At 33.4% G+C, this 15,893-nt stretch overlaps 1 protein-coding gene across 1 annotated transcript; it reads left to right on the forward strand.

The window, feature by feature from the left end:
* Positions 1-11,307: 11,307 nt before the first annotated feature.
* On the forward strand, positions 11,308-12,043 carry LOC127837664 (neurogenic differentiation factor 1-like). Its single transcript, XM_052364916.1, has one exon. The coding sequence runs from the start codon at positions 11,315-11,317 to the stop codon at positions 11,999-12,001; it is 687 nt and encodes a 228-aa protein (XP_052220876.1). The 5' UTR covers positions 11,308-11,314; the 3' UTR covers positions 12,002-12,043.
* The last annotated feature ends 3,850 nt before the right edge of the window (positions 12,044-15,893 follow it).

The following is a 15,893-nucleotide window of genomic DNA, read 5'->3' on the forward strand; positions in this document are numbered from 1 at the left end:
TTTGGTATCAATCTGTTGTAATTTCTTAGAAAGGTCTTCTAACTTCGAACTATAGTTAGGCGACACGAAGACACCTGGCTCGACTTCAGAAACCCAATTCCTTTTCACGCCGTGTTGCAGGACAGCATTTGCAAACTCATTTATTCGTTCACGGTTGTTCAGCATTTGTTGTGCCATCGTTGAAAGTTATTGCGAGTGTGCTTATTTCGTTAAACGCATCAATATATATACGTGTGAAAAAATAATGCACGCCTTACTTGTTCATCATTGGCTTGAATAATCGAATGTAGTACGCCTCTTTGGCTTTACGCACGTGCTTGTCTCGCTCTGTCTCCAAAACGAATACAGTGTACCGTTCCTTAACATCGCACAAGTGTTTCCCACATTCTATCAAATGGTCAGTAGCTCGACACAAATGCTGCTCTGTTCGAATATGAGAGTTGTGTGTATGAATGCGTTTTCTCAGATTAATGGTCTCTCCAATGTACTCCCCGCAGCAAGTGTTGCACTTCAGTACGTATATAACATCTGTTGATTTACAAGTTAAGTTCTCTCCATCTTCAACAATGTATACAAAACCACAATTGAACTGAAAACTATTTCCACTCTTTATTTGAGAACATAGAGTGCAGCGCTCACCGTTACATGGTTTAACTTTGTAGTCCATCAACAATTCAAAATAGTGAAATTATGACTGAAAATGTGTTTATGCGTTTTTTGTTACAAAAACATGAAGATCAGCTGGTACCGTGAAATTGATTCCTTGTTCCTGCATAGCACAAGTAATGTCAAAACACGAACAGTTTTGCGAATTTAGCTGACTAATATATAGAGTTTTACTAACTTTTGTGAAACAAAACTCGATTGTCAAGTCGAATATGAACACGTTTTCGTCTCCAATATCGTCTAGTATGGTTTCAAAAATGCTTTCGAGCAGTTCTTGTTCATTGATCAAAACGCTGATGCATTTAAAAACGTGGATGGAAAATTCTTGAGTGTTACCAATGCTCTCGCGTTCAATGGTATACATGTTGTCATACGAAGTCATTGTGAGTTATGACAATAGCGCACAAACGCTTTGATATATGTTAACTCTTTACAACAGTATCGTTATGCCGAGCTATGCTGTGTAGTACAATTATGAAGCAAATAGCAGCTATCACAAGCACAATGAATCCACCAACGCTAACAGCGACAGTTTCCCACAACGTTAGTTTTTTAAGTCCCGGTTCGTCATTCGATGCACTTTTACCAAACAATACCTCGCAAATTGTGAGTCCTTTTTTGCATTTTTCGAATGAAATTGTCTTTGATCGCATGTCGACAAACGTGCATTCGTGTTCACTGATTGCTTTTTTGTTGTACACAATGAAGTGTTCGCTTGTTACAGAAGTGTCATCTATATTTTTTATTTGAAACTTTGCCTCACTCATATTGTGTGCCGTGTTCTGAGTAATGCTAACCAAATATGAAACAACCGTATTATCCAAATCGTAAACACTCGCAATACTTGAGTGCGAACAATTTTCATCAATCCGAAAACATTTGCCATCATTCGCTTTCACAGCACCAATATCGCAGTATGTGAAATTAGCCAATTGTATGTGTGGTACGCGAATGAAATGACCATTTCTCGCTATAAGCACAGCATTCGTGCTCTCGGTACAATTCTCAATTTGATACGTATTTCTATATAACGACATACAAATCTTATCAACAGCTGTGCCATCTTTGGTGCTGAAGACAGTAAGTCGATATGATGAAGCCTTTTTCGCGATAATAACTTCGTTACTCACTTGTTTCACTATTTGACTTAGCATCGCACGTAAAGCATGGTTACGTTCGTTGATAATCAAGAGTGTGTATTCACGAAACGGAGAAAAATGCGTATTAAAGGAAATCTTGAATGATGAATCCAAGTTGATGAAATAGCAACGATTGTTATGTACTTTACCGATTGTAGTTGAACGATTACATGTTAGGCAGTAACAATTTTGCAATCCATACGTAGATACTTCTGCAACGGTCTGCTTGTGGTGCTTAATTCCCATTTGATGCTTGTTGATAGCATCTTGCATATTTTGAAATTGTTGGTTAACAATGTTATCGTTTTTAACTGGCAGACTAACGGTGAGTTTTGGCTTGGTAAGAGCATTTTGAATTTTGTGAGAAGTTTGGTTAACAACAGTATTTTTTTAACTGTTGGACTTATCTTGTTTTTTGGCTTGTTGGTAGAAGTTTGAATATCGTAAAATTTTTGGCTAACGAAAGTATTGGCATTTTGAATATCGTGAACTTTTTGGCTTACGATAGGTTCAACGATAGGTTTGTTTGTTACTGACAGAACTTTAGTGTTTTTGAAAAAAAAGTCAGAAAAATCGATAATTGGAACATTTTCAGCGCTTTGCTTTTCATCCAAATTATCGTCAGAGTAATCCTCATCAAAGTTATCCTCGTCAGAGTAATCCTCGTCAGATTGATCATAGTCAAAGTCAAACTTATCATCGATTTTTAAGCGGATCTCACTCATTTCTTGCTCTATTTGTGTAATTGTGTCTCGCAATTCTTTGGACTTAGAAGGGATTATTTCCAAACCTAGATCATATTCTTTGATATACTTGGCGACTGACAAATCATTCATTTTTCTCTTCAATAACGCATTTTTGATTCGTGTTAACGCATGATCCTGTTTCTCGGGACTAGCACCTTCTAAATTCACATCGCACCATGTTCCGAACGTTGTACACAGTTCAGTATTAAATCTGATGAAGGCATGACCGTGCATCCCATTTGCACAAATTTCACTTCCATCATAGGTCAATGAAAAATTGTACGGAAACAAAGGTATCCAAGCGTGTGTGTAAATCTCAGTAAACACAGATTCTACAAACTCACTGATAGAGTACGTTTTCGGCTCAATTTGCAATCTAACTAAAAGACTTGGTAAGTCGTAAGTGATAAACATTGATCCCGCTACAAAACCATCAACTACACTGTATACCGGTTTTGAAAACGCTTTTTTCTTGTTCGGACATCTAGATAGACCTATGGATTTGCATTGTTGCTCATGACCTTCTAAACTAAACTCTGGGTTTTGCATCCATTTGTTGAAAAATTGTAAATTTTCTTTGACATCGTCGTATAATGACAAATACTCATAGGTTACGTTTATCAACACATAAAATAAACCATTCGTAACGTCAATCGGTGTATTCTGTACATGCTTGAAACAAGACGGTTCATAAAAATTTGGTTTAGGACGTCCTAACGCATTTGTATGTAAAACTAAGGGAAAAAACAGGGCAACTATATGCACAAACATATACATGACGAGTTTTTGATGCATTGTCATTTTGGAAAGTTCCTATATAAGTATTTTCTACAAACAAATTGAAGTTATTTGTCTTCCAGTCATTCACATGGATTACACCACAAATAGCATTCCTATGTGTCTGTGGACAGATTTCCAGCATGTGGAAATAAATACAAGAGAACATTTTGCACATCAATTCGAAACGTACGCAAGACTCAAAGCTTCTCTACAACCAACGAAGTTGATAATGTGTCTATTTGATGAAATTGTGGAATTTGTTTGCAGCAAAACAAACATAAGCAAAATCAAGATTCAACATGCGCTAATGGACTCTTGTACTTCAAGAAAAACCTTTTCAATTTGGTCGTTTCTGATCAAAGATGTGACAAAAGAAACCTTGAACGTTCTTGCTACGAAAGCGAACCGGTGCAGATTCGATTTGATGTATAATTATACTCACGGTGGAAACTGGATATGTGGCGCAATAGATTTCCACGGTTCGGAGAAGTCAGAAGATATTATCCAAGCGATACTTGAAACAGAGAACGTTTTTGAAATGTTTAGTGCCAATGCGATGACAAAATTTACCCATCAAATTGTGTCACATCGTGATTGTTGAATAAAATGTATTGTATTATAGCTTGTGTTTTTGTGTTTATTTTTTGATACTTCTCGAAAAACAAACAATACGCAAAATCGTTTTAGGGTTTTTTATTAACACATACATGCACAATCGAACACAAAAGAACAAACATGCCATAACTGTCAATGCCTGAGTCTTACATCTTCTTTGTTCATTTTCAATATCCATGTTATGATTGCTTATATTCAAATGTTTTGAGTCGTAGCGTTATCGAAAATACACCTAAACTTCGTATACAAATACATGGATGTTGCCTCTCATATTCATCCATGTATTGAACGAATGCCTCATAGTCAGAAAAATAAATATACTCGGTCTCTTCATCCCATAGACGTTCAACCTGATTTTGTTTTTCATCATCGATGCCACTGATTTCGTCCGAATAAAAATTGGTTTCTTCTCTATATTGGTCGTCCAAAAACTGTTCGTAAGATTCGAAAACCTGTTCTTCTAGTATATCGCAAGCATCATTAGTTCTGCAAACCCAACACATTTTTCTATCATGTTTCTCTACATCTTGATCATTGGAACCTTTTTGAGGTATGTAATTATCATCGTCGATTCTGTCCTGGTAATATGTTTGCTTTTGATCTCGTTTTGCATTGCGTATTTTTGTTCTTTGTTTCTTTTTTAGCCTGTGTTCAGCCTTTTTACGCTGCTTTTCAGTTTGTTTTCGATTAGATTTGTAGCGGGTACGAGTACAAGTCTTATCAATTTTCGCCATTAGCAGCTCATCCAAATCACTATAATCATCGTATTCGTCATACTTTTGGTCATCTTTTGTTTGAAGACTTTCTACCGATTTATTTGAATATTTTTGGTTATCATCGCTAGAATGAACATCTTGATCGCTTTCTGTTTCCACAATTCCATAATTATCTCTTTCATATTGCTTTTCAAACTCGTTTTCCAAGTACCTATCGCATAACTCATAGTCAAGAAATTCAAATTCAAAAGGACAAGCACGACCAAACCGTCGATGACTGAGTCTCACTATTTCTTCTTTGTTCATGTTCCAATCGAACACAAAAGGACAAGCGGGGCACAGCTGTCGATGCCTAACTCTCACATCTACTTTGTCCATGTTCCAAATGGAAATGTGCGCATTGCAAAACACGCATCTAACGCAATTAAAAATAGTGTCGGAGAAATTCTCTCTCGTGTCGGAGATGACACAAGGGTCGTAGATGAACCCTTGGCTAGCCAGGTCTTCCTTTGACACGCTGCGTTTGGATGGCCTGTCTTCAAAGGTTTGAAGTCTCTGGTCCATATTTTGATAGCGACTGAAGGCTCGTGGTTCAGATTTTCTAAGCCTCGCAAAACGACTGTACACAGACATGTTTGCAAACAAACGTTCTTAGACTTACTAACGTATTCATCTCCTATTTATACCATTTTTTTGTAATGACTTATGCGATACAACTCTCGTAGTACAATTAGTGTATATTGAAAACAAAATTAGCCCGGCAAAATTAGCGGGGGGGTCTTTTTTAAAACCCCACCCCCCTTATTAAACCGTCAGAACATTTTCCGGGCATATAATATAGCGCCGCATCCCGCACCAAAAATGCACACAAGAAAAAAGTGGCTGTGGTTATAATTGTCATATGTAAACCTATATTTATTTCTCACTTATGTGCTCTTGTTTCCAGGATCAGTTCCAAATATGTGACATGTGAGTCCTCGAGTACATTTAAGATAAGGCCGTTACGCAATATGTTGAAAAAGGAAAGTTGTGCCTAGAAATAACAGTCCTTTGATCGAACAATCATACTAACATGTTATAGAAAGTCACGGTCTACTGTCTGCCAATGACGGCGTGTCAGAAAACTTAAATCATACCACTAGAACGCATTATTCATGATGTTAATGATCAGGTTGGATTTGCATTTTATGTTTTCTGCATTACAATTATTTTTACAATTTGTTTATATGTTGGCTGAATAGTGATAATATTGCTGAGAAAAGTTTAAGAAGTTTCTTACCAGACGTTATAAATTTGAAGCTAAAATGTTATGTTTCAAGTTGTATTATTAGTACTTATAACATATATAATAAAGAATATATCTGAGATTAAAAAATAATCATATATCATGTTAAACTTTAAGTTTGAAAAAAAAAAATTCGTGTGCTCTCTATATCTGTTTATATTTGTTTAATTTTTATATCTTTTACTGTTTGTTGATTGTCTGATTTGTGTTATAAGTTTTTATATGAATTCAGTAACTTTAATTTCGTTCGTTTTTTTCTAAATCTAAATGCTATACTTACACAGTCGTTATAAGTTAGTTTGTGTAGTATATTACATTGGTTGTCATAAGCAAGTGTTAAAGTTTTACATAATTGATATGAGAGTATTTCTCAAAATATTGTAAAGTGTAAAAGCAATGCTAATTCCCACTTTCTATTCCAAATTATATTCAGCAGCAAAATTAATATGGATATTTCAGAAACAACTTTAATCTATTTAAGATAATCTTATTCATGAAAGTACAATCACGTAATCGCTTTCGATATACCCCGTTGACACATCTGAAAGATCAATTAATCTTGTTGATATCTATTAACATAAGAATGAACTTTTAAAATCAGTATTCCTTATCCTTCTATTTTCGAACTAATATGAACGCAGTATTTGTCGATGATAAATTAAATGTTGGTCAGAATACATAGTCTGTGTTTATTTTCAATAGTCTAAAACAGTTTAATATTCAAAGAATCGAAACATATATATATATATTACTTGCAATATTTATCGTGTAATCATATCGATACCGTATCAATGTTTTGTTAAGGCAGTTCTTTGTGTACGGTGTCCAAATCATCCACATAGAAAAACAGTTAAACGATCGTGTAGTAGTATGTACATGTAGGGACCTTAAAGAGCAAAGAATGGCGGGGAATTAGTCATCACGTTCTTGATCAAGTTAACACAGCTGAAGGCTGAATGTAATGAAAGAATGTTAATAAAACAATTTGGTAAGGCCAGATAATGACGTTTGTATGTGATAATTAAACATTTTGTTAACGATTTAGACGGGTTTTTGAAGGGTAGCGAAGTATTATCGACTGGCAGATTAATTCTTTTATATGCCACACAAATTGGACATGATGGGTTGAGTGTCGTTAATGAAGCAAACAAGATCACTTATATTTGAACCGTGATGAACCTTGCACTAACAATACAAATTTTTCTTGAGATTGTTATTAATGCGTACTTCAATAATAGCCTATTTATTACGTTTTTAGAACTTTGAATGCACACGGGTAGTAGAACGATGCATTAAACCGAGCTTGTCTTCGCAATATACTATTTCACATGAATTTTGTAGGGCATAAATTGAGTGTACTTTAAATAAGTTAAACCGTGTATTACCAATTTGACTAGCGATTTAAACCCTGATACACAAATAAAAGAATCCGCGGATATCTTGCCAGTTAGAGCATACATATATATATTTACCAAGGTACCCGTGTTTAGGATTGCGCAATTCTGATTGTAACGCCGGAAGATATATCTTACAAAACATCCGTGCGATTTAAATTTAACTTATAATCTGTACAATAGCATTCGACTTCAAATAAGAGTTTCTTCAATTAATACCACAATCGATACAACACGCGAGTGTGTATTCACAAATAATCAAACTACTTGTTACAGCCGCTACTTATCCAAACTTTTCTCAATGATGAAATAGAAGTGTTAAAATATAAATTACCGAAAATGTAGATATACCTTTTGCGAACTTTTAATTCAAGGTTTGCAACTACACATTGTTGAACCATAATATATGATTTACAAATAATATTTATTTACTGCGTATATCCTCCTATTACTGTGTATCGAGCGAAAAAGGAAACAAGTAAAAGAATGTCTAAATTACGTAAAACAATGCTGCAATAAACGATATACCTTAAAAGATTTTTTAAATTTCTTAATAAATCGCTGCTAGAATTGTTTATTTACAGCGCGTTTTACCACGCAAAGCCGATAGTTCCATACACACCCAAAAATTACATCCACTACGAGCTTTGTTTACCTGGTATCGAGATGTCACATCCGAAAAGCGAGAGTGCTCGATTCCGATAGGCATTAGGCCAACGCAGCTTCAAAAATTCGATTAACTTAACATATTAATACAAACTGAAACAGCAATTTAACTTTTTTTTATAACTTCTATATACAATTTAACAAGTTTCTGTTTTTATCGGTCAATCTTCTTTTGAGCAACATTGACACGTAAAAGTGCTCAAAAATTGCAAACACTAACGTTCGCAATTTGTTCAAATATATTTTCGGCATATTAGGTTACTTTTAAAAGATTTGATAAAATTAGCATCCGATCGGGGCGGGGTATACCCACGTAAATGTATATCGACATGTCATATATTTTCGCGATGTGCGCGCACAGATTGTTCCATGCAACATTTTCTGAGAATCGGGAGAATATTTTCTTTTGAAATAAATCAAATATATGAAAGTTTACACGAGCACAGTAGTCTGCATCACTTTGTGGAAATTATATGACGAGGACCGACGCAAATGAACGGAATAGGGATAAATTTGGATTATTTCGGTTCATTTAAACTTGTTTTTCCTAATTTAAGTCGTGTCGGTATTTATTTTAAAGCGTAGTAATGTTTATGAAACAAAATATTGGGAGCGCATGCGTGTCGCCACGAGGGTCGCGTTCTTATTGTAAACAAAGTGATCGAAATTAGGCTACGCTCGATATAAGGGAATCGTTAGATATGTAGGATATTTGTTGGATTTGGTGGAATATCGATTTAAATTAACGAGTGATCATAGAAAATGATATTTTCACGAGTGACAAAGCAACGAGGGAAAATATATTGTTTCTATGATCACGAGTGAATTAAATTCGATATTCCACCATATCCAACACATTTTCTTTTTATTTTATGCTTACAAAATCATATTTGTGTATTTTTGCCATTCCGGACAATATATTCCCTCTAGGCTCCCCGAAATGTTATTACATGTATTTTCAAGGAAGCTTATACGTATAGTTTTATAAACATTAAATGTAGGGGGTTCACAATGAATAAAGATATCTAAAAAAATTGTTCCGGTCCAACAATGAAAATTATCGATAACTTTCACTGTTATTTTTCACTGTTTGAAACAGTGAACTATCAGTTTTAATTCTCTGATATTTCTCTATAAACCATCGGAAAGCATAAAGTAAATGTATTTTATAAAACAATATATGACTATCACTCAAGATGTGATTATAAAAGTGTAATAAAACGCCCGCCGTTTAAACATTGCATACTTATACAGAATAGTTAACAGATTTTCGTAATTTTGAAAAAAAGCTCTAACTAGTAATACTATCATAATTGTAAAACATATTGCCTTCAAGACTGTGCAGATAGTAAATTATAACGCTCTTCAAATGGGCTCCTTAAGATAATGAGCGCTTTGTTCGTAATACACTTATTGCCCATATTATCAATGAAATGTCGTACTAACGTTATGTAAGTTTATGATATGTTTCAATTGATTATTATCCTGAAACGAACGATAGATTTTAATTATATTTACTTTAGAGTGTTATTTTATTTTGATTTGACTATATTGCATACGTTTGTTGTTTAAATATATGACACTTGAATTTAAATATAGGAAAAATCAATTTGTCAGACTATGATTAGGGAACTTTATTTTTTGCTAGCTGATTGTCGTTTAGCATTTTGCCCTATTGCCTTTTGTTTGTTTCTCAAAAGTATTTATACAGTTGACCATCTGTCGACCAGTTTATTTTCTTTACAAGACACAATGGTATTGATTATTTCAAACTACCTAATTGCTTAATTTGTGTTTCTTCGGGTAGCTGTATTTATAATCAATTATTTTTTTTAACTTCTTCCCAAAACATTTTTTAGAAAATAATGGGGTAATGGAATAATTGTTGCAGATATCAAATAACATAATCTTACCGCTTTGTATTGTCCACATTATTGTGTTATACGCATGAAAAAAATATTCATTGTTAATTCTAATTGATATACATATATATATATATATATATATATATATATATATATATATATATATATATATATATACCAATACATAGTGCCAGTTACGCGGTCTCTGTAGTTTTCAGACTGTACTTACGAGGTCAATATAAAAAACGGGGTCTATATACAACCCCGCAATCTAGGCTCCTTTAATTACTATGAGGGGGGTGTAGGGGAGGTAATGCAATCAAATCTCACAATAAGGTCTTAAATCGAAAACCACAATCAGGTCTGAAATTGAAATTGTATATACCTCGCAAATAAGTTCGCTATATATTTCCTTGTATAAGACGTTAAATAAATGACGTATTTATATACAATAATAATAGTAGGTACCCCTATATACCTTAATTCGTGTTTATATCGGATAAAAAAGGGTATGGAGATACATGTATTTAAAGTGGGAACCCCATAACCTATTTCTAAATCAGAGACCCCGTAACTGGCCATATGTGTGAATATATATATATATATATATATATATATATATATATATATATATATATATATATATATATAGATATAGATATAGATATTCCTTAAGTCAAATTAAAAATGTTTTTCAGACACCATTTCAGAATCAATTTTACAAATTCAATTTTTACAGATTTAAGCCTCATTACTAATTGGATTAATGCTGTTTGAATGTTTTGACACGAGCAGAATACGCCGAAGGTTGTCGCAACTGTAACTTTTGGTATTGGTGCATATATGATATAAATTATTGTTCATTAGTGTAAGCATTTGTCATGTATTTGTTTTTTAATAAAAAATAAACTCCTATCCGTGTGCTAAATTATAGCGAATAGTTGAAACTCCAGATTACTTGGAGAAAAAAAACGAAACCGACAAAAACCGATTATGCAGGCATCACATACAATCCCATTCACTCAGTTTTCCCAACAGGGCACGCGATACAAATTGTTAAATTAATCATCTTGGCTACGACGATTGTATCAATTTCCAATAACGTCTCAAGCTTTAACAAAATCCATCGCCGCGGAATAAGGCGAACACTTTCAGAACAAAGCAAACTCCGTAACGTGCACTAGGGAGAATTGTGGGAATAAAATATTGGATTTCCGATGTTACAATTAAGTTTTGTAACGTTCGATAGTGACCATTGTATGAATATTGCGCGACTTTAAAGGAACAATACAAAGACAAGGCATTTTAAATATTACAAATTTGACAGTGTACTTACATTATTTCAAAGTTTGTCCGCACCTTTCTGTGTGCAGTTTTGGGTTTGTCTTGCAATACCGATCAGTATACTAGTCTGTGTCATGGATTTAAGCGCCGAGCTAGCTATGGTCAAAGGACATGACAATGGGAATACTGACCCAGCAGATACTCCAGGGAGTGGTGATCCTGTGAAAGGATTATTTGAATTATCGGATGTATCAAGCGGTACAGCGACAATCAGACGAGGTGCTGACAAGCCAAGTCATATGGATCCAGAGAAGAATAATGCAATATCGAATCAAAAGCAACTGTTTGTAGCCGATGCTCATTTTGACCGAAATTCATCGAAAACAAACCCACAAAACCATTACCTTTATGAGAATAGACAACCTCAGTTCAATTTTAAGGACGTATTTAAAAATGATCCGCAAGAAGAAAATTGCAGCAGTGACGAAGATAATGACGACTTATTGAGTGATGCCTGGGGTGACTTTGGCCAGGTCTACAAAGGACACAGCACAAGAGGCAAAATCAAACACAAGAAAGAGACCGGTGAAAAAGTAGTCCGTTTGAATGTCAATGCGCGCGAGAGACGCCGGATGCATGATTTGAACGAAACTCTAGATGAACTGCGTTCTGTTATCCCTTACGCACATAGTCCGTCCGTACGCAAACTATCTAAGATTGCTACCCTGTTACTGGCCAAAAACTACATAATGATGCAGGCAAATGCACTGGATGAGATGCGACGTATCATAGGCTGTATGAATGCAGCGGTACCAACGGTGATGAATCCTAACATAGGCTTCTAGTTGTTTACGTTGACGGGAAAAACTAGAATACATTTGACACTACGATAGCTAACGACAGTGGTGTGTTTTTACTACGAAGAGTCTACACATGTCGTATTCGTATTTCGCAATTACATTGATGTTTTAATATACTCGTCAATTATCTGTTTAGTTTAAATATGACTCATTTTATATGTATTCTCATATTGTAATCTAATGTTTTCGTGTTTCCTTGTGAGTTATCTCACTTACTATATATGAAGTGTCCCATGTATCATAAAAGAAGGTAAACAAAAATAGCATCAAAGAAAGATCTTCACATTTTAACAGTAGACAATAATATAACTTCCATATTGAAACATGTATAATATATTGGATAATAGCTGCATGAACATGATATAATGTATAATTTTATAAATGGAATTTTTTTAACAAATACACGAACGTGTTCGTTTTTTTACACGCGTATTAAAGACAGCATTAACCGTAAAGTGCGTATTTGTTTTTCGATATCAAATGGAACAAATTGGTCGAAAATCCCGTTTAAATCACTGACTTGTTAATCGCTTAACAGTGTTTTCCTTGCTTGTCATGCGTAGCTCCCAGTGTCAGCCATCACAGCACAGATGTGGGGTCATACGGGTGAAGTGTTGTCATTGAATGGTTATTCAGTAGCCCGCTTAAAATTAGCGACAATGGTCTTTAGCAGAATATAATTAATCGGAGTCATTGGCTGTTCATCAAAGACTGATTGTTATTTATTTGTATATCTTCGTTGAAAAGGGTGCATTGAGTAACAAACTTACGAATGCAAACCGAATATGATTTAATTTAAATATATTGAATATTTGACACATGACAATAATAAATACATATAAAACCCTATATATGTTAATGTAACTAAATCTAGACCATCCAGACAGCTACCATGTGTAGATCCAGTTTCAGCTTTACTGGTCACTATTTCATTGCTCCGGACAAAGTGTTGTCTACTTTGTTTATCATAACTAACATTTTATCAAAGTATTCATATGAATCATGCATAAATACGTACATGTGTGCCAAACGATATATTAATCTAATTTTGTTAAGTGTCAAGTCCTTACAAAGACACAATGTTTCATAAATGTGATTCAATGCGTAGAATATTATATTCTGAATAAAACGATAATATGTAAATAGTATTACATGTATTTTAAACTGACTGAACAATGTACCAGTGTATTGTTGGTTTCTTGTAAGATTCACTCCACTTCTGTTTTAACTGTATTGATCTAATATCGTTTTGCATTTTGTTTAAACTTATTACTATCTATATATGTATGGGTGAACGATATTTGATAGAACATTAGAAGAATCTTTGAAATAATTTATGAGAAATATACCTACATTATGAACACGATCATGTTAACAATATACTAAGAGTAAGTGCATTTATTGAATCATTTTACAATAGCAATTTTTTTAAATACTGTACAGCAAATTTTTCTTAACAAATACAGTTAGTTGCACGGTTGATATTATTAACAGATTTACCGGTCCAGAAATACGCGTTAATGGTTAAAATCGGACTTTACAGACCTACGCCGTTCATAAATATAAAATGACTTATTTGTGTGAGATGTGATGTATTTAAATTAAGAGACAATTTGTGTTTCAGTAATTAAACGGTTATTCAGGGTAACATTCAGCAAAAAACATATTCATTCACTGTGCAAGGTAAAATGACTGTATTTTAATCTTCTCATTTCTGCTTAGGAAATGTAAATTGCGCTTTGTGAGACAGATACAATCATCTGAGAATACAAGATCTTGCGCATGATTGACTGCTAAGAAGCTTTGAGGGTCTTTGGAGTGACAGAAAATACACAAAGCTGGACATTTTAGCCTGAATATATATGATGGTATCAGAGAGAACAATCTCAATCGCTGTTTGTGTTGTATAATTATATAGTTAAAACTTGATGTCGCTCTGCCACTGAGTACTCAAAGTAGAATATGTGCAGGCCAGAATACCCCAAAAAACGAACGATATTTGATTTGTGTTAATGCATTTAATATCGAAGACGAATTTTACTTTATATATTTATGTTCTTCCTACGTACGTTGTCTGTTATTGTTCGTTCTACGCTGAAATTAGACTAAAATAATTAGAACGATGTTATCAAGTCAATAGACCTACTATTAACAAAGTCCACTAATTGTTAAATACAACTTAAAAATGTGATTTAATGAGGCTAGCAACATTTGTAAAAGAGGAACGAATTATAGGACATACTTGTCTTAATGCTGTTGTCTAAACAACTATAAACTGTTCATCTCTATTGAATTTACGATAAGTACAACCTTTTGTAAAATATTGCATTTATAATCTCTTTAATATTTAATTTATGATAAGTATATGCATTGTAAAAATGCAGATTTTTGTATTGCCTGTTTTTTTGTATTTTTTTTCATATTTGATTGTATCCAATAGGATCATAAGTATAAGCTTTCGTAAAATTATTACATTTCTTCCATGCTTGTTAATATTGTTTGCAGGTATTATTATTCCATTACCAATTAAGTGACAAACTATACCGGTATGTAAATTTACTGTTTTTCGACGATTTCATCTACAAAGTGTGTTCAAATTATGCACCATATATCGAAACTGAACACGCCCCAGGAGACACCTATTTCACATTGAATTATACATGTATATGAGATGCCTTTGAATATCTTTTCTTAGACCGTAAACTAAAGGATAAGTCAATCCGGCGAATACGGGTTAACAAACCGATGGCCTTTTGTTTAAAATATCAAGTGCTATCCCGAGTGTAGAGGAATATATCTTGTCCATCAAATGTAAAATTATTATGTTGGAAAAAAACACTTGGATTTAATGTTAGAATGAATGCATACTATAGAAGCATTAAAATAAAAACTGTCAACAGACGTTTATTTTCACCATTCTTTTTAATTACAAACCGTCATTTATACTCGTTTCGCGTTAGTTGTTTTTCTTCATCATTTTAAATATGTAAAAAAAATCAAACTCACTTCTGCTTTCAAGATTTAATACGAAATGGGTTAAAACATAACATCAATATCATTACATTTATTTTTAATTAATTTTTTTTTTAATATATCACACATATGAACAATTCTTTTTGAACTTTTGATAAAATGATTTTTGATAAAATGATTTTAAACATCAATGTTAAAAGCATATCATATCTGTACTTCTTTCAAACAAATCATATTTGAATCTGACAAGGGTACTACATGCACATTGCATGTAATTACAAATGCTTTTTAAATATATTATTTTAAGACTTATATCAAATTGCAACACTTTTCCAGTTTCAAGTTCATGAAATAAAAAAAAACAATACTCGCGACAATTATGCTTTATTTACAAATGTTCAAAAGAAATAATTTGTTAAAGGATATTGTCGCTTGTGAGGAATAAATACTTAAGATATTATTAATTGCTTTTATTCAATGCAACATTCAGTTTCCGGAATCATGCCAAAATGTGCATACGAAAATATCCTGCTTATGTTATGTATGGTGACGATTACACACCAACTAAAAGGTACATCGTGTACTTCATCATTGAAGGTTTTATAAACGGATTAACTATGCAACATTTAAAGTTGCAATATCAATAAAATATATTACATTAAATAATGATATTATTAGTAAAGGGCTGGCATAAAGTAGCATTTTTAGTTGCGATATTTTAGCTACGATTGTCTAATAACTACACGGGTGGAAACGGATATAAAAGTGCACACAACGAATAAATTAGACCCTAGTAAATTGATTTAAAGGACACTGCAATATTGAGATCATGGGGTAAAACACCTCAAAATCATAACTACCCTATGTGAACCACACATGCAAAATTTCAAGTCGATCCGACCAG

This window comes from Dreissena polymorpha, chromosome 7 (assembly GCF_020536995.1).
Source record: "Dreissena polymorpha isolate Duluth1 chromosome 7, UMN_Dpol_1.0, whole genome shotgun sequence".
Classification (NCBI taxonomy): Eukaryota; Metazoa; Mollusca; class Bivalvia; order Myida; family Dreissenidae; genus Dreissena; species Dreissena polymorpha.

Coding starts and splice junctions, on each gene's coding strand:
- LOC127837664 (XM_052364916.1), top strand. CDS start 11,315: ATGGTCAAAGGACATGACAATGGGAATACTGACCCAGCAGATACTCCA.